The 20000-nt window shown below is 50.8% G+C and overlaps 1 protein-coding gene across 1 annotated transcript in view; it reads right to left on the bottom strand.

The window, feature by feature from the left end:
- LOC140372516 (collagen alpha-1(XIV) chain) overlaps window positions 1-15279 on the bottom strand; it is a gene marked incomplete at its 5' end in the record, with an annotated part of 75196 nt that extends 59917 nt beyond the window's left edge. Inside the window, 4 exons of the mRNA XM_072459638.1 lie at window positions 12029-12168; window positions 13433-13559; window positions 14125-14264; window positions 15150-15279. Of these exons, the coding sequence (XP_072315739.1) occupies window positions 12029-12168; window positions 13433-13559; window positions 14125-14264; window positions 15150-15279 (537 nt within the window). The remainder of the gene's footprint in view (window positions 1-12028; window positions 12169-13432; window positions 13560-14124; window positions 14265-15149) is intronic.
- Between the last annotated feature and the right edge of the window lie 4721 nt (window positions 15280-20000).

Here is a 20000-nt window from a genome sequence, read left to right as displayed (position 1 = left end):
CATGAGACACATATGAGACACACATGAGACACACATGAGACACACACACACACACATGAGACACACATGAGACACACATGAGACACACACGAGACACACACATGAGACACACACACATGAGACACACATGAGACACACATGAGACACACATGAGACACACACACACACACATGAGACACACAAGAGACAAACTAACACATGAGACACACATGAGACACACACACACATGAGACACACATGAGACACACACACACATGAGACACACATGAGACACACATGAGACACCTATGAGACACACACACACACACACACACACACACACATAAGACACACATGAGACACACATGAGAGACACACATGAGACACACATGAGACACATACACATGAGACACACATGAGACACACATGAGACACACACGAGACACACACGAGACACACACGAGACACACACATGAGACACACATGAGACAGACATGAGACACACATGAGACACACATGAGACACACACACACACACACACATGAGACACACAAGAGACAAACTAACACATGAGACACACATGAGACACACATGAGACACAAACACACACACACATGAGACACACATGAGACAAACACACACATGAGACACACATGAGACACACACATGAGACACACATGAGACACACATGAGACACACACACACATGAGACACACATGAGACACACACACACATGAGACACACACACACACACACACACACAAACATGAGACACACATGAGACACACATGAGACACACACACACATGAGACACACATGAGACACACACACACATGAGACACACATGAGACACACACACACATGAGACACACATGAGACACACACGAGACACACACATGAGACACACATGAGACACACACATGAGACACACATGAGACACACATGAGACACACACATGAGACACACATGAGACACACATGAGACACACACACACACACACATGAGACACACATGAGACACACGAGACACACACACACACACACACATGAGACACACATGAGACACACATGAGACACACGAGACACACACACACACACACACACATGAGACACACGAACATGAGACACACACACACACACACACACATGAGACACACGAACATGAGACACACATGAGACACACACATGAGACACACATGAGACACACATGAGACACACACATGAGACACACATGAGACACACACATGAGACACACATGAGACACACATGAGACACACACATGAGACACACATGAGACACACATGAGACACACACATGAGACACACACACACACACACACACACACATGAGACACACATGAGACACACATGAGACACACACATGAGACAAACATGAGACACACATGAGACACACATGAGACACACATGAGACACACAAATGAGACACACATGAGACACACACACATGAGACACACATGAGACACACATGAGACACACACGAGACACACACATGAGACACACATGAGACACACATGAGACAGACATGAGACACACATGAGACACACATGAGACACACACACACACACACATGAGACACACAAGAGACAAACTAACACATGAGACACACATGAGACACACATGAGACACACACACACACACACACACACACACATGAGACACACATGAGACAAACTAACACATGAGACACACATGAGACACACACACACATGAGACACACATGAGACACACACATGAGACACACATGAGACACACATGAGACACACACACACACACAAACACACACACACACACACACACACAAACATGAGACACACATGAGACACACATGAGACACACACACACATGAGACACACATGAGACACACACACACATGAGACACACATGAGACACACACACACATGAGACACACATGAGACACACACGAGACAAACTTGAGACACACACATGAGACACACATGAGACACACACACACACACACACACACATGAGACACACATGAGACACACACATGAGACACACATGAGACACACATGAGACACACACACACACACACACACACACACACATGAGACACACATGAGACACACATGAGACACACACACACACACACACACACACACACACATGAGACACACACATGAGACACACATGAGACACACACATGAGACACACACACACACACACACACATGAGACACACATGAAACACACACACACACACACACACACACATGAGACACACATGAGACACACACACACACACACACACACATGAGACACACATGAGACACACATGAGACACACATGAGACACACACACACATGAGACACACATGAGACACACACACACACACACACATGAGACACACATGAGACACACACACATGAGACACACATGAGACACACACACATGAGACACACATGAGACACACACACATGAGACACACATGAGACACACACACACACACAGACACACACACACACACACACACACACATGAGACACACATGAGACACACATGAGACACACACATGAGACAAACATGAGACACACATGAGACACACATGAGACACACATGAGACACACACATGAGACACACATGAGACACACACATGAGACACACATGAGACACACATGAGACAGACATGAGACACACACATGAGACAAACATGAGACACACATGAGACACACATGAGACACACACATGAGACAAACATGAGACACACATGAGACACACATGAGACACACATGAGACACACATGAGACACACACATGAGACACACATGAGACACACATGAGACAGACATGAGACACACATGAGACACACCTGAGACACACACACACATGAGACACACAAGAGACAAACTAACACATGAGACACACATGAGACACACACACATGAGACACACATGAGACACACACACACATGAGACACACATGAGACACAAACATGAGACACACACACATGAGACACACATGAGACACACATGAGACACACACATGAGACACACATGAGACACACATGAGAGACACATGAGACACACACATGAGACACACATGAGACACACATGAGACACATATGAGACAAACATGAGACACACATGAGACACACACACACACATGAGACACACATGAGACACACACGAGACACACACATGAGACACACACATGAGACACACATGAGACACACATGAGACACGCATGAGACACACATGAGACACACACACACACACACATGAGACACACAAGAGACAAACTAACACATGAGACACACATGAGACACACACACACATGAGACACACATGAGACACACATGAGACACACATGAGACACACATGAGACACCTATGAGACACACACACACACACACACACACAAATGAGACACACATGAGACACACATGAGAGACACACACACACATGAGACACACATGAGACACACACACACATGAGACACATACACATGAGACACACATGAGACACACACGAGACACACACGAGACACACATGAGACACACACATGAGACACACATGAGACACACACACACACACACACACACACACACACATGAGACACACATGAGACACACATGAGACACACACACACATGAGACACACATGAGACACCTATGAGACACACACACACACACACACACACAAATGAGACACACATGAGACACACATGAGAGACACACACACACATGAGACACACATGAGACACACACACACATGAGACACATACACATGAGACACACATGAGACACACACGAGACACACACGAGACACACATGAGACACACATGAGACACACATGAGACACACACACACACACACACACACACACACATGAGACACACATGAGACACACACACACACACACACATGAGACACACAAGAGACAAACTAACACATGAGACACACATGAGACATACACACACATGAGACACACATGAGACAAACATGAGACACACATGAGACACACATGAGACACACACACACACACACATGAGACACATGAGACACACACACACACACACACACACACACACACACACACACATGAGACACACATGAGACACACACACACATGAGACACAAACATGAGACACACACAAATGAGACACACATGAGACACACACACACATACACACACACACATGAGACACACATGAGACACACACATGAGACACACATGAGACACACACACATGAGACACACACACATGAGACACACATGAGACACACATGAGACACACATGAGACACACACATGAGACACACATGAGACACACATGAGACACAAATGAGACACACACACACACATGAGACACACATGAGACACACATGAGACACACATGAGACACACACGAGATACACACATGAGACACACATGAGACACACACACACACACACATGAGACACACAAGAGACAAACTAACACATGGGACACACATGAGACACACACACACATGAGACACACATGAGACACACACACACACACACACACACACACACGAGACACACATGAGACACACATGACACATACACACACACACACACACACACACACACATGAGACACACATGAGACACACATGAGACACACACACACATAAGACACACATGAGACACACACAAACACGAGACACACATGAGACACACATGACACATACACACACACACACACACACACACACACACATGAGACACACATGAGACACACATGAGACACACACACACATGAGACACACATGAGACACACACACACATGAGACACACACACACATGAGACACACATGAGACACATACACATGAGACACACATGAGACACACACGAGACACACACATGAGACACACATGAGACACACACATGAGACACACATGAGACACACATGAGACACACACACACACACACACACACACACACACATGGGACACACATGAGACACACACACACACATGAGACACACATGAGACACACATGAGACACACATGAGACACACACATGAGACACACATGAGACACACACGAGACACACATGAGACAGACATGAGACAGACATGAGACACACATGAGACACACATGAGACACACACACACGAGACATATACACACACACACACACACACACACACACACACACACATGAGACACACATGAGACACACACACACATGAGACACACATGAGACACACATGAGACACACACACAGACACACACACACACACACACATGAGACACACATCCACATGAGACACACACACACACACACACACACGAGACACACACACACACACACACACACACACATGAGACACACACACATACACACACACACGGACACACTGGACACACACACAACACACACACACACTGGGCACACACACTGGACACACACACTGGACAAACACACACACGCACACACAGTGAGTATTCAATGTGTGTTTGTGTGTCCAGTGTGTGTGTAAGTCCAGTGTGTGTGTGTGTGTGTGTGTGTGTGTCTCATGTGTGTCTCATGTGTGTCTCATGTGTGTGTGTGTGTGTGTGTGTGTCCAGTGTGTGTGTCCAGTGTGTGTGTGTGTGTGTGTGTGTGTGTGTGTCCAGTGTGTGTGTCCAGTGTGTGTGTGTCCAGTGTGTGTGTGTGTGCGTGTGTGTGTGTCCAGTGTGTGTGTCCAGTGTGTGTGTCCAGTGTGTTTGTCCAGTGTGTGTGTCCAGTGTGTGTGTCCAGTGTGTGTGTGTCCAGTGTGTGTGTGTATGTGTGTGTGTGTGTGTGTGTAGTGTGTGTGTCCAGTGTGTGTGTCCAGTGTGTGTGTGTCCAGTGTGTGTGTCCAGTGTATGTGTGTGTGTGTGTGTGTCCAGTGTGTGTGTGTGTGTGTCCAGTGTGTGTGTCCAGTGTGTATGTCCAGTGTGTGTGTGTGTGTGTGTGTGTGTTTGTCCAGTGTGTGTGTCCAGTGTGTGTGTCCAGTGTGTGTGTCCAGTGTGTTTGTCCAGTGTATGTGTGTGTCCAGTGTGTGTGTGTGTGTGTGTGTGTCCAGTGTGTGTGTCCAGTGTGTGTGTCCAGTGTGTGTGTCCAGTGTGTTTGTCCAGTGTATGTGTGTGTCCAGTGTGTGTGTGTGTGTGTGTGTGTCCAGTGTGTGTGTCCAGTGTGTGTGTCCAGTGTGTGTGTGTCCAGTGTGTGTGTCCAGTGTGTGTGTGTCCAGTGTATGTGTCCAGTGTGTGTGTGTGTCCAGTGTGTGTCCAGTGTGTGTGTCCAGTGTGTGTGTGTCCAGTGTGTGTGTCCAGTGTGTGTGTGTCCAGTGTGTGTGTCCAGTGTGTGTGTGTGTCCAGTATGTGTGTCCAGTGTGTGTGTCCAGTGTGTGTGTCCAGTGTGTGTGTCCAGTGTATGTGTGTGTCCAGTGTGTGTGTGTCCAGTGTGTGTGTCCAGTGTGTGTGTCCAGTGTATATATGTGTCCAGTGTGTGTGTGTGTGTGTGTGTCCAGTGTGTGTGTGTCCAGTGTGTGTGTCCAGTGTGTGTGTCCAGTGTGTGTGTGTCCAGTGTGTGTGTCCAGTGTGTGTGTGTGTGTGTGTGTGTGTCCAGTGTGTGTGTCCAGTGTGTGTGTGTGTCCAGTGTGTGTGTGTGTGTGTGTGTGTCCAGTGTGTGTGTCCAGTGTGTGTGTCCAGTGTGTGTGTCCAGTGTATGTATGTGTCCAGTGTGTGTGTGTGTGTGTGTCCAGTGTGTCCAGTGTGTGTGTCCAGTGTGTGTGTCCAGTGTGTGTGTCCAGTGTATGTGTGTGTCCAGTGTGTGTGTGTGTGTGTGTGTGTCCAGTGTGTGTGTCCAGTGTGTGTGTCCAGTGTATGTGTGTGTCCAGTGTGTGTGTCCAGTGTGTGTGTCCAGTGTGTGTGTGTCCAGTGTGTGTGTCCAGTGTGTGTGTCCAGTGTGTGTGTGTCCAGTGTGTGTGTCCAGTGCGTGTGTGTGTGTGTGTGTGTGTGTCCAGTGTGTGTGTCCAGTGTGTGTGTGTGTGTGTGTGTGTCCAGTGTGTGTGTCCAGTGTGTGTGTGTGTGTGTGTCCAGTGTGTGTGTCCAGTGTGTGTGTCCAGTGTGTGTGTCCAGTGTGTGTGTGTCCAGTGTGTGTGTCCAGTGTGTGTGTGTCCAGTGTGTGTGTCCAGTGTGTGTGTCCAGTGTGTGTGTGTGTGTGTGTGTGTCCAGTGTGTGTGTCCAGTGTGTGTGTCCAGTGTATGTGTGTGTCTAGTGTGTGTGTCCAGTGTGTGTGTCCAGTGTGTGTGTCCAGTGTATGTGTGTGTCCAGTGTGTGTGTCCAGTGTGTGTGTCCAGTGTGTGTGTCCAGTGTATGTGTGTGTCCAGTGTGTGTGTGTGTGTCCAGTGTGTGTATCCAGTGTGTGTGTCCAGTGTGTGTGTGTCCAGTGTGTGTGTCCAGTGTGTGTGTGTGTCCAGTGTGTGTGTCCAGTGTGTGTGTCCAGTGTGTGTGTCCAGTGTGTGTGTCCAGTGTATGTGTGTGTCCAGTGTGTGTGTGTGTGTGTGTGTCCAGTGTGTGTGTGTGTGTGTGTGTCCAGTGTGTGTGTCCAGTGTGTGTGTCCAGTGTATGTATGTGTCCAGTGTGTGTGTGTGTGTGTGTGTGTGTGTCCAGTGTGTGTGTGTGTGTGTGTGTGTCCAGTGTGTGTGTCCAGTGTGTGTGTCCAGTGTGTGTGTGTCCAGTGTGTGTGTCCAGTGTGTGTGTGTCCAGTGTGTGTGTCCAGTGTGTGTGTCCAGTGTCTGTGTGTGTGTGTGTGTGTGTCCAGTGTGTGTGTCCAGTGTGTGTGTCCAGTGTATGTGTGTGTCCAGTGTGTGTGTGTGTGTGTGTGTCCAGTGTGTGTGTCCAGTGTGTGTGTCCAGTGTATGTGTGTGTCCAGTGTGTGTGTCCAGTGTGTGTGTCCAGTGTGTGTGTGTCCAGTGTGTGTGTCCAGTGTGTGTGTCCAGTGTGTGTGTGTCCAGTGTGTGTGTCCAGTGCGTGTGTGTGTGTGTGTGTCCAGTGTGTGTGTCCAGTGTGTGTGTCCAGTGTGTGTGTGTCCAGTGCGTGTGTGTGTGTGTCCAGTGTGTGTGTCCAGTGTGTGTGTCCAGTGTATGTGTGTGTCCAGTGTGTGTGTCCAGTGTGTGTGTCCAGTGTGTGTGTGTCCAGTGTGTGTGTCCAGTGTGTGTGTCCAGTGTGTGTGTGTCCAGTGTGTGTGTCCAGTGTGTGTGTGTCCAGTGTGTGTGTCCAGTGTGTGTGTCCAGTGTGTGTGTGTGTCCAGTGTGTGTGTCCAGTGTGTGTGTCCAGTGTGTGTGTGTCCAGTGTGTGTGTCCAGTGTGTGTGTCCAGTGTGTGTGTGTCCAGTGTGTGTGTCCAGTGTGTGTGTGTCCAGTGTGTGTGTCCAGTATGTGTGTTTCCAGTGTGTTTGTGTCACTGGTGGATAATTATAAAGACTTAATGATGTTTGTGAGAATCTGGAGACACTAAATATCTGTGAAGAGCAGGAGCCCCACCCTCTTTAGCCCCACCCTCTTTAGCCCCACCCTCTTTAGCCCCACCCTCTTTAGCTTTAGCCCCAATCGCTTTAGCCCGCCCTCCTTCAGCTTTAGCCCCACCTCCTTCAGCTTTAGCTCCACCTCCTACAGCTTTAGACCCACCTCCTTCAGCTTTAGCTCCACCTCCTTCAGCTTTAGCCCGCCCTCCTTCAGCTTTAGCTCCACCTCCTTCAGCTTTAGCCCCACCTCCTTCAGCTTTAGCCCACCTCCTTCAGCTTTAGCCCGCCCTCCTTCAGCTTTAGCTCCACCTCCTTCAGCTTTAGCCCCACCTCCTTCAGCTTTAGCTCCACCTCCTTCAGCTTTAGCTCCACCTCCTTCAGCTTTAGCTCCACCTCCTTCAGCTTTAGCCCCACCTCCTTCAGCTTTAGCCCGCCCTCCTTCAGCTTTAGCTCCACCTCCTTCAGCTTTAGCCCGCCCTCCTTCAGCTTTAGCCCCACCTCCTTCAGCTTTAGCTCCACCTCCTTCAGCTTTAGCCCCACCTCCTTCAGCTTTAGCTCCACCTCCTTCAGCTTTAGCTCCACCTCCTTCAGCTTTAGCTCCACCTCCTTCAGCTTTAGCCCGCCCTCCTTCAGCTTAAGCTCCACCTCCTACAGCTTTAGCCCCACCTCCTTCAGCTTTAGCCCCACCTCCTTCAGCGTTACCTCCACCTCCTTCAGCTTTAGCTCCACCTCCTTCAGCTTTAGCCCCACCTCCTTCAGCTTTAGCTCCACCTCCTTCAGCTTTAGCCCGCCCTCCTTCAGCTTTAGCCCGCCCTCCTTCAGCTTTAGCCCCACCTCCTTCAGCTTTAGCCCCACCTCCTTCAGCTTTAGCCCCACCTCCTTCAGCTTTAGCTCCACCTCCTACAGCTTTAGCTCCACCTCCTTCAGCTTTAGCTCCACCTCCTTCAGCTTTAGCCCGCCCTCCTTCAGCTTTAGCCCCACCTCCTTCAGCTTTAGCTCCACCTCCTACAGCTTTAGCCCCACCTCCTTCAGCTTTAGCCCCACCTCCTTCAGCTTTAGCTCCACCTCCTTCAGCTTTAGCTCCACCTCCTTCAGCTTTAGCCCGCCCTCCTTCAGCTTTAGCTCCACCTCCTTCAGCTTTAGCCCCACCTCCTACAGCTTTAGCTCCACCTCCTTCAGCTTTAGCTCCACCTCCTTCAGCTTTAGCCCGCCCTCCTTCAGCTTTAGCTCCACCTCCTTCAGCTTTAGCCCCACCTCCTTCAGCTTTAGCTCCACCTCCTTCAGCTTTAGCTCCACCTCCTACAGCTTTAGCCCCACCTCCTTCAGCTTTAGCTCCACCTCCTTCAGCTTTAGCCCGCCCTCCTTCAGCTTTAGCCCCACCTCCTTCAGCTTTAACCCCACCTCCTTCAGCTTTAGCCCCACCTCCTTCAGCTTTAGCCCGCCCTCCTTCAGCTTTAGCTCCACCTCCTTCAGCTTTAGCCCCACCTCCTTCAGCTTTAGCTCCACCTCCTTCAGCTTTAGCCCCACCTCCTTCAGCTTTAGCCCCACCTCCTTCAGCTTTAGCCCCACCTCCTTCAGCTTTAGCCCCACCTCCTTCAGCTTTAGCTCCACCTCCTTCAGCTTTAGCTCCACCTCCTTCAGCTTTAGCCCGCCCTCCTTCAGCTTTAGCTCCACCTCCTTCAGCTTTAGCTCCACCTCCTACAGCTTTAGCCCCACCTCCTTCAGCTTTAGCTCCACCTCCTTCAGCTTTAGCCCGCCCTCCTTCAGCTTTAGCCCCACCTCCTTCAGCTTTAACCCCACCTCCTTCAGCTTTAGCCCCACCTCCTTCAGCTTTAGCCCCACCTCCTTCAGCTTTAGCTCCACCTCCTTCAGCTTTAGCCCCACCTCCTTCAGCTTTAGCTCCACCTCCTTCAGCTTTAGCTCCACCTCCTTCAGCTTAAGCTCCACCTCCTACAGCTTTAGCCCCACCTCCTTCAGCTTTAGCCCCACCTCCTTCAGCGTTACCTCCACCTCCTTCAGCTTTAGCTCCACCTCCTTCAGCTTTAGCCCCACCTCCTTCAGCTTTAGCTCCACCTCCTTCAGCTTTAGCCCGCCCTCCTTCAGCTTTAGCCCCACCTCCTTCAGCTTTAGCCCCACCTCCTTCAGCTTTAGCCCCACCTCCTTCAGCTTTAGCTCCACCTCCTACAGCTTTAGCTCCACCTCCTTCAGCTTTAGCTCCACCTCCTTCAGCTTTAGCCCGCCCTCCTTCAGCTTTAGCCCCACCTCCTTCAGCTTTAGCTCCACCTCCTACAGCTTTAGCCCCACCTCCTTCAGCTTTAGCCCCACCTCCTTCAGCTTTAGCTCCACCTCCTTCAGCTTTAGCTCCACCTCCTTCAGCTTTAGCCCGCCCTCCTTCAGCTTTAGCTCCACCTCCTTCAGCTTTAGCCCCACCTCCTACAGCTTTAGCTCCACCTCCTTCAGCTTTAGCTCCACCTCCTTCAGCTTTAGCCCGCCCTCCTTCAGCTTTAGCTCCACCTCCTTCAGCTTTAGCCCCACCTCCTTCAGCTTTAGCTCCACCTCCTTCAGCTTTAGCCCGCCCTCCTTCAGCTTTAGCTCCACCTCCTACAGCTTTAGCCCCACCTCCTTCAGCTTTAGCCCCACCTCCTTCAGCTTTAGCCCCACCTCCTTCAGCTTTAGCTCCACCTCCTTCAGCTTTAGCCCCACCTCCTTCAGCTTTAGCTCCACCTCCTTCAGCTTTAGCTCCACCTCCTTCAGCTTTAGCCCGCCCTCCTTCAGCTTTAGCTCCACCTCCTTCAGCTTTAGCTCCACCTCCTACAGCTTTAGCCCCACCTCCTTCAGCTTTAGCTCCACCTCCTTCAGCTTTAGCCCGCCCTCCTTCAGCTTTAGCCCCACCTCCTTCAGCTTTAACCCCACCTCCTTCAGCTTTAGCCCCACCTCCTTCAGCTTTAGCCCGCCCTCCTTCAGCTTTAGCTCCACCTCCTTCAGCTTTAGCCCCACCTCCTTCAGCTTTAGCTCCACCTCCTTCAGCTTTAGCCCCACCTCCTTCAGCTTTAGCCCCACCTCCTTCAGCTTTAGCCCCACCTCCTTCAGCTTTAGCCCCACCTCCTTCAGCTTTAGCTCCACCTCCTTCAGCTTTAGCTCCACCTCCTTCAGCTTTAGCCCGCCCTCCTTCAGCTTTAGCTCCACCTCCTTCAGCTTTAGCTCCACCTCCTACAGCTTTAGCCCCACCTCCTTCAGCTTTAGCTCCACCTCCTTCAGCTTTAGCCCGCCCTCCTTCAGCTTTAGCCCCACCTCCTTCAGCTTTAACCCCACCTCCTTCAGCTTTAGCCCCACCTCCTTCAGCTTTAGCCCCACCTCCTTCAGCTTTAGCTCCACCTCCTTCAGCTTTAGCCCGCCCTCCTTCAGCTTTAGCTCCACCTCCTTCAGCTTTAGCCCCACCTCCTTCAGCTTTAGCCCCACCTCCTTCAGCTTTAGCCCCACCTCCTTCAGCTTTAGCCCCACCTCCTTCAGCTTTAGCCCCACCTCCTTCAGCTTTAGCTCCACCTCCTTCAGCTTTAGCCCCACCTCCTTGAGTTCTCCTCCGCTCAGAGAGATCCACTTGATGAGGTAAGAAACCACATCGTCCGCCGCTGCGTCCCATCGAACGGTCAGATCGCTCCCCGAGAAGTTTGTGACTCTTAGGTCTGAGGGAGGAGGAACCTTCACTGAGGAGAACACAGAACACAGAACCTTCACAGAGGAACCTTCACTGAGGAGAACACAGAACCTTCACAGAGGAAAACACAGAACCTTCACAGAGGAGAACACAGAACACAGAACCTTCACAGAGGAACCTTCACTGAGGAGAACACAGAACCTTCACAGAGGAGAACACAGAACCTTCACTGAGGAGAACACAGAACCTTCACAGAGGAATCTTCACTGAGGAACCTTCACTGAGGAGAACACAGAACCTTCACTGAGGAGAACACAGAACACAGAACCTTCACTGAGGAGAACACAGAACCTTCACAGAGGAACCTTCACTGAGGAGAACACAGAACCTTCACAGAGGAGAACACAGAACCTTCACTGAGGAGAACACAGAACCTTCACAGAGGAATCTTCACTGAGGAACCTTCACTGAGGAGAACACAGAACCTTCACTGAGGAGAACACAGAACACAGAACCTTCACTGAGGAGAACACAGAACCTTCACTGAGGAGAACACAGAACCTTCACAGAGGAACCTTTACTGAGGAGAACACAGAACCTTCACAGAGGAACCTTCACTGAGGAAAACGCAGAACCTTCACTGAGGAGAACACAGATCCTTCACAGAGGAACCTTCACTGAGGAGAACACAGAACCTTCACTGAGGAGAACACAGAACCTTCACAGAGGAACCTTTACTGAGGAGAACACAGAACCTTCACTGAGGCGAACACAGAACCTTCACAGAAGAACCTTCACTGAGGAAAACACAGAACCTTCACTGAGGAGAACACAGATCCTTCACAGAGGAACCTTCACTGAGGAGAACACAGAACACAAAACCTTCACTGAGAAGAACACAGAAGCTTCACTGAGGAGAACACAGAACCTTAATAGAGGAACCTTCACTGAGGAGAACACAGAACCTTAATAGAGGAACCTTCACTGAGGAGAACACAGAACCTTCACTGAGGAGAACACAGAACCTTCACAGAGGAACCTTTACTGAGGAGAACACAGAACCTTCACTGAGGAGAACACAGAACCTTCACAGAGGAACCTTCACTGAGGAGAACACAGAACCTTCACAGAGGAACCTTCACTGAGGAGAACACAGAACCTTCACTGAGGAGAACACAGAACCTTCACAGAGGAACCTTCACTGAGGAGAACACAGAACCTTCACAGAGGAACCTTCACTGAGGAGAACACAGAACCTTCACAGAGGAACCTTCACTGAGGAGAACACAGAACCTTCACAGTTCTTGTCTTACGTGTGGTGACGTTGCCCGTGGCAGCCACAGATTCTCCCTGAGGAAACATCGAATGCACCGACACCTGATATTTAGAGAGAGACGACAAGTTCTGCACCAGGACCGAGTTTAGACCCTCCACCTCCACCTGGAACAACAAACAAACAAACAAACAAACAAACAAACAAACAAACACAGTCAACAAGTAATATAGTAATAATAGTCATATTTTGCTAACACGCTTTGCTAGCTTTGTGTTGCTAACGTGCTTTGCTAGCTTTGTGTTGCTAACGCGCTTTGCTAGCTTTGTGTTGCTAACGCGCTTTGCTAGCTTTGTGTTGCTAACTTGCTTTGCTAGCTTTGTGTTGCTAACTTGCTTTGCTAGCTTTGTGTTGCTAAGGCTCCACATAGTCGTTAGCATCAGGGGAAACACGGCGCTTTAGCTCGAGGTCAAGTCAGAGTTGGAGACACAAGATTCTTTTGTGTTTCTGCTTTTTGCCTCTTGAGTCTGTTCTCTCTCGTCCAATCATCTGGCTGTGCTGAGAAGCTCCTCCCCCTGAGCTAAAGTCCACATGGAGCCAGACGCTTTGGGAGCCAGAACCTCTCAGGGGCCAGAACCACTCAGGGGCCACTTTGGATTAAGACAAGGGCCAGAGTCAGGACTAAACATGGGCCGGCCTCCTGCTGGTGCCAGGGACTGTAAAGGTTCTCACCTGTCGGACGTCGCTGCCATGGTTTGTGCTCAGAGTGATGCGATGTCCAGGAACCTGCACCGCCCCTGGACTCCAGCTGACCCTCACCCGACTGTGAGAGACCAGGGGGAAGGAGAGGGACTGCGGGGGAGGCAACGGGACTGTGGGGGAGAGTGAAGAGAGGTGAGGGACTGTGGGGGAGAGAGAAGAGAGGTGAGGGACTGTGGGGGAGAGAAGAGAGGTGAGGGACTGTGAGGGAGAGAGAAGAGAGGGACTGTGAGGGAGAGAAGAGAGGTGAGGGACTGTGGGGGAGAGAAGAGAGGTGAGGGACTGTGAGGGAGAGAAGAGAGGTGAGGGACTGTGGGGGAGAGAGAAGAGAGGTGAGGGACTGTGAGGGAGAGAAGAGAGGTGAGGGACTGTGAGGGAGAGAAGAGAGGTGAGGGACTGTGGGGGAGAGAAGAGAGGTGAGGGACTGTGGGGGAGAAAAGAGAGGTGAGGGACTGTGAGGTGAGCGGGACCTGATGTTGTGTATTCATTTAAAGTATTGTAAAGCACTGATCTTCATGTATTTATATCAAAGTATTTATGTCTGTCGACCAATGGGAGAAAGATGGAGATTAATGTGTCACATATTCAATAAATTCAAACTCTTAAACGGGGAAGTATATATGTGTATATGTACACACAGGGCAGTATATATGTGTATATGTACACACAGGGCAGTATATATGTGTATATGTACACACAGGGCAGTATATATGTGTATATGTACACACAGGGCAGTATATATGTGTATATGTACACACAGGGCAGTATATATGTGTATATGTACACACAGGGCAGTATATATGTGTATATGTACACACAGGGCAGTATATATGTGTATATGTACACACAGGGCAGTATATATGTGTATATGTACACACAGGGCAGTATATATGTGTATATGTACACACAGGGCAGTATATATGTGTATATGTACACACAGGGCAGTATATATGTGTATATGTACACACGGGGAAGTATATATTTGTATATTCACACACATGTGGCAGCGATGGCGGTCAGCGGCTCGCTGGGCTCGTCCTCGTACAGAGCGTACAGTGTCACAGAGTAATCTGTAGAGGGCAGCAGATCCTCCAGAGTCAGCTCAGTGAGGGCGGGGCTCAGCTTCTCCTGAGGAACACAGACACTGGTCACTACGGCAACACAGACACTGGTCACTACGGCAACACAGACAGACACTTGAAACCTGAAAGAGTCAGGCCAAGTGAGATTATCTGACTGAACTCATTTTGTAATTAATAAATAATAATAATAATAGTAAATATAGCCGCAAGCGGCAATGATCGGCCCTCACCACACCGTCGCCCCAATTGTCCTTTTATTACATCTACTGCTGAATCTGTGACGCTGTCACATCTTCTCCCCTTTGTTTTACCATCAAAAAGACATTTTATTTACAATTCTTGGCAAGAGTCCGTGATTCTTTGAATCAAAATGTGGATCACTTTTGATGCTCCTGAAGATGAGTCTCACTCTGGTTAATATGTCTAAGAGTTTGTGAAAGTCTAAAGTGTAAACATGTTCTGGCGATTTTCCCATTGGAATAACATGGGAGGTTTCTGTCATCGCTACGGCAACGATATAACAATTATGACATGGGTCTCATTGACTTTTTTGTTTGGGATGCCAAAATGAATTTTGTGTCAAATTTCGCAAAACTAAACATTTAACCTCTATATAAAATCTGTAGGGGGCGCTGTGGCGCCAAATTAATTCATTTTACTTCAAGTAGGTTTAGGGCAAAGAGTTTAACAACTGATTCTAATTTGACGCAATTCGGACTTTATCTGCGCAAACGGCAGCAAATTGAAAATTTGGGAAATTTCTAAAATTCCGTGACAGGGTCAAAGTCATTTGAATAACTTGATGTCCCACTCCTCAGCACCATTCTCACACCATTTCAGAGGAGTTTGTAAAAGAACCACGTTTGGAAAAACTCCCGAGTCATGCTTAGTCATTTTTGAACCAATATGGCCGACATTTGTTTGGGCGGACGGCGTTGCCGTAATAATATTTTTTACTTCTCTTGTCACGATCTTCCTCTGCGCCAAATTTCATGATTCTACAATGAGATTATTCATATCTCTCAATGCATTTTTGGTACATTTGGGAAGAAGAAGAAGAAGAAGAAGAAGAAGAAGAAGAAGAAGAAGAAGAAGAAGAAGAAGAAGAAGAAGAAGAAGAAGAAGAAGAAGAAGAAGAATATGAGGGAGAGAAGAGAGGTGAGGGACTGTGGGGGAGAGAAGAGAGGTGAGGGACTGTGAGGGAGTGAAGAGAGGTGAGGGACTGTGAGGGAGAGAAGAGAGGTGAGGGACTGTGAGGGAGAGAAAAGAGAGGTGAGGGACTGTGGGGGAGAGAGAAGAGAGGTGAGGGACTGTGAGGGAGAGAAAAGAGAGGTGAGGGACTGTGAGGGAGAGAAGAGAGGTGAGGGACTGTGAGGGAGAGAAAAGAGAGGTGAGGGACTGTGGGGGAGAGAGAAGAGAGGTGAGGGACTGTGGGGGAGAGAAGAGAGGTGAGGGACTGTGGGGGAGAGAAGAGAGGTGAGGGACTGTGAGGGAGAGAGAAGAGAGGTGAGGGACTGTGAGGGAGAGAAGAGAGGTGAGGGACTGTGGGGGAGAGAAGAGAGGTGAGGGACTGTGGGGGAGAAAAGAGAGGTGAGGGACTGTGAGGGAGAGAGAAGAGAGGTGAGGGACTGTGGGGGAGAGAGAAGAGAGGTGAGGGACTGTGGGGGAGAGAGAAGAGAGGTGAGGGACTGTGAGGGAGAGAAGAGAGGTGAGGGACTGTGGGGGAGAGAGAAGAGAGGTGAGGGACTGTGAGGGAGTGAAGAGAGGTGAGGGACTGTGGGGGAGAGAGAAGAAAGGTGAGGGACTGTGAGGGAGAGAAGAGAGGTGAGGGACTGTGGGGGAGAGAGAAGAGAGGTGAGGGACTGTGAGGGAGAGAAGAGAGGTGAGGGACTGTGAGGGAGAGAAAAGAGAGATGAGGGACTGTGAGGGAGAGAAGAGAGGTGAGGGACTGTGAGGGAGAGAAAAGAGAGGTGAGGGACTGTGGGGGAGAGAGAAGAGAGGTGAGGGACTGTGGGGGAGAGAAGAGAGGTGAGGGACTGTGGGGGAGAGAAGAGAGGTGAGGGACTGTGAGGGAGAGAGAAGAGAGGTGAGGGACTGTGGGGGAGAGAAGAGAGGTGAGGGACTGTGAGGGAGAGAAGAGAGGTGAGGGACTGTGGGGGAGAGAAGAGAGGTGAGGGACTGTGGGGGAGAAAAGAGAGGTGAGGGACTGTGAGGGAGAGAGAAGAGAGGTGAGGGACTGTGGGGGAGAGAGAAGAGAGGTGAGGGACTGTGGGGGAGAGAAGAGAGGTGAGGGACTGTGAGGGAGAGAAAAGAGAGGTGAGGGACTGTGAGGGAGAAAAGAGAGGTGAGGGACTGTGAGGGAGAAAAGAGAGGTGAGGGACTGTGGGGGAGAGAAGAGAGGTGAGGGACTGTGGGGGAGAGAAGAGAGGTGAGGGACTGTGGGGGAGAGAAGAGAGGTGAGGGACTGTGAGGGAGAGAGAAGAGAGGTGAGGGACTGTGAGGGAGAGAAGAGAGGTGAGGGACTGTGGGGGAGAGAAGAGAGGTGAGGGACTGTGGGGGAGAGAAGAGAGGTGAGGGACTGTGGGGGAGAGAAGAGAGGTGAGGGACTGTGAGGGAGAGAGAAGAGAGGTGAGGGACTGTGGGGGAGAGAGAGAGGTGAGGGACTGTGGGGGAGAGAGAAGAGAGGTGAGGGACTGTGAGGGAGAGAAGAGAGGTGAGGGACTGTGGGGGAGAGAGAAGAGAGGTGAGGGACTGTGAGGGAGTGAAGAGAGGTGAGGGACTGTGGGGGAGAGAGAAGAGAGGTGAGGGACTGTGAGGGAGAGAAGAGAGGTGAGGGACTGTGGGGGAGAGAGAAGAGAGGTGAGGGACTGTGGGGGAGAGAAGAGAGGTGAGGGACTGTGGGGGAGAGAAGAGAGGTGAGGGACTGTGGGGGAGAGAAGAGAGGTGAGGGACTGTGGGGGAGAGAGAAGAGAGGTGAGGGACTGTGGGGGAGAGAAGAGAGGTGAGGGACTGTGAGGGAGAGAAGAGAGGTGAGGGACTGTGGGGAGAGAAGAGAGGTGAGGGACTGTGGGGGAGAGAAGAGAGGTGAGGGACTGTGAGGGAGAGAAGAGAGGTGAGGGACTGTGAGGGAGAGAAGAGAGGTGAGGGACTGTGGGGGAGAGAAGAGAGGTGAGGGACTGTGAGGGAGAGAAAAGAGAGGTGAGGGACTGTGAGGGAGAGAGAAGAGAGGTGAGGGACTGTGGGGGAGAGAGAAGAGAGGTGAGGGACTGTGGGGGAGAGAAGAGAGGTGAGGGACTGTGGGGAGAGAAGAGAGGTGAGGGACTGTGGGGGAGAGAAGAGAGGTGAGGGACTGTGAGGGAGAGAGAAGAGAGGTGAGGGACTGTGGGGGAGAGAAGAGAGGTGAGGGACTGTGGGGAGAGAAGAGAGGTGAGGGACTGTGGGGAGAGAAGAGAGGTGAGGGACTGTGGGGGAGAAAAGAGAGGTGAGGGACTGTGAGGGAGAGAGAAGAGAGGTGAGGGACTGTGGGGAGAGAGAAGAGAGGTGAGGGACTGTGGGGGAGAGAGAAGAGAGGTGAGGACTGTGAGGGAGAGAAGAGAGGTGAGGGACTGTGGGGGAGAGAGAAGAGAGGTGAGGGACTGTGAGGGGAGTGAAGAGAGGTGAGGGACTGTGGGGGAGAGAGAAGAGAGGTGAGGGACTGTGAGGGAGAGAAGAGAGGTGAGGGACTGTGAGGGAGAGAAGAGAGGTGAGGGACTGTGGGGAGAGAGAAGAGAGGTGAGGGACTGTAGGGGAGAGAAGAGAGGTGAGGGACTGTGAGGGAGAGAAAAGAGAGGTGAGGGACTGTGAGGGAGAGAAAGAGAGGTGAGGGACTGTGGGGGAGAGAGAAGAGAGGTGAGGGACTGAGGGAGAGAAAGAGAGGTGAGGGACTGTGGGGGAGAGAGAAGAGAGGTGAGGGACTGTGGGGGAGAGAAGAGAGGTGAGGGACTGTGGGGGAGAGAAGAGAGGTGAGGGACTGTGAGGGAGAGAGAAGAGGAGGTGAGGGACTGTGGGGGAGAGAAGAGAGGTGAGGGACGTGAGGGAGAGAAGAGAGGTGAGGGACTGTGGGGGAGAGAAGAGAGGTGAGGACTGTGGGGGAGAGAAAGAGAGGTGAGGGACTGTGAGGGAGAGAGAAGAGAGGTGAGGGACTGTGGGGGAGAGAGAAGAGAGGTGAGGGACTGTGGGGGGAGAGAAGAGAGGTGAGGGACTGTGAGGGAGAGAAAAGAGAGGTGAGGGACTGTGAGGGAGAGAGAAGAGAGGTGAGGGACTGTGGGGGAGAGAGAAGAGAGGATGAGGGACTGTGGGGGAGAGAAGAGAGGTGAGGGACTGTGGGGGAGAGAAGAGAGGTGAGGGACTGTGAGGGGAGAGAGAAGAGAGGTGAGGGACTGTGAGGGAGAGAGAAGAGAGGTGAGGACTGTGGGGGAGAGAAGAGAGGTGAGGGGACTGTGGGGGAGAGAGAAGAGAGGTGAGGGACTGTGAGGAGAGAGAGAGAGAGGTGAGGGACTGTGAGGGAGAGAAAAGAGAGGTGAGGGACTGTGGGGGGAGAGAAGAGAGGTGAGGGACTGTGGGGGAGAGAAGAGAGGTGAGGGACTGTGGGGGAGAGAAGAGAGGTGAGGGACTGTGAGGGAGAGAAGAAGAGAGGTGAGGGACTGTGGAGGGAGAGAAGAGAGGTGAGGGACTGTGGGGGAGAGAAGAGAGGTGAGGGACTGTGGGGGAGAGAAGAGAGGTGAGGGA

This window comes from Eucyclogobius newberryi, unplaced genomic scaffold (genome assembly GCF_026437365.1).
Source record: "Eucyclogobius newberryi isolate DKJ021-1_F unplaced genomic scaffold, fEucNew1.0.hap1 SCAF_241, whole genome shotgun sequence".
In the NCBI taxonomy this organism is placed as follows: Eukaryota; Metazoa; Chordata; class Actinopteri; order Gobiiformes; family Gobiidae; genus Eucyclogobius; species Eucyclogobius newberryi.
This window is presented reverse-complemented; position numbering and strand designations above follow the sequence as displayed.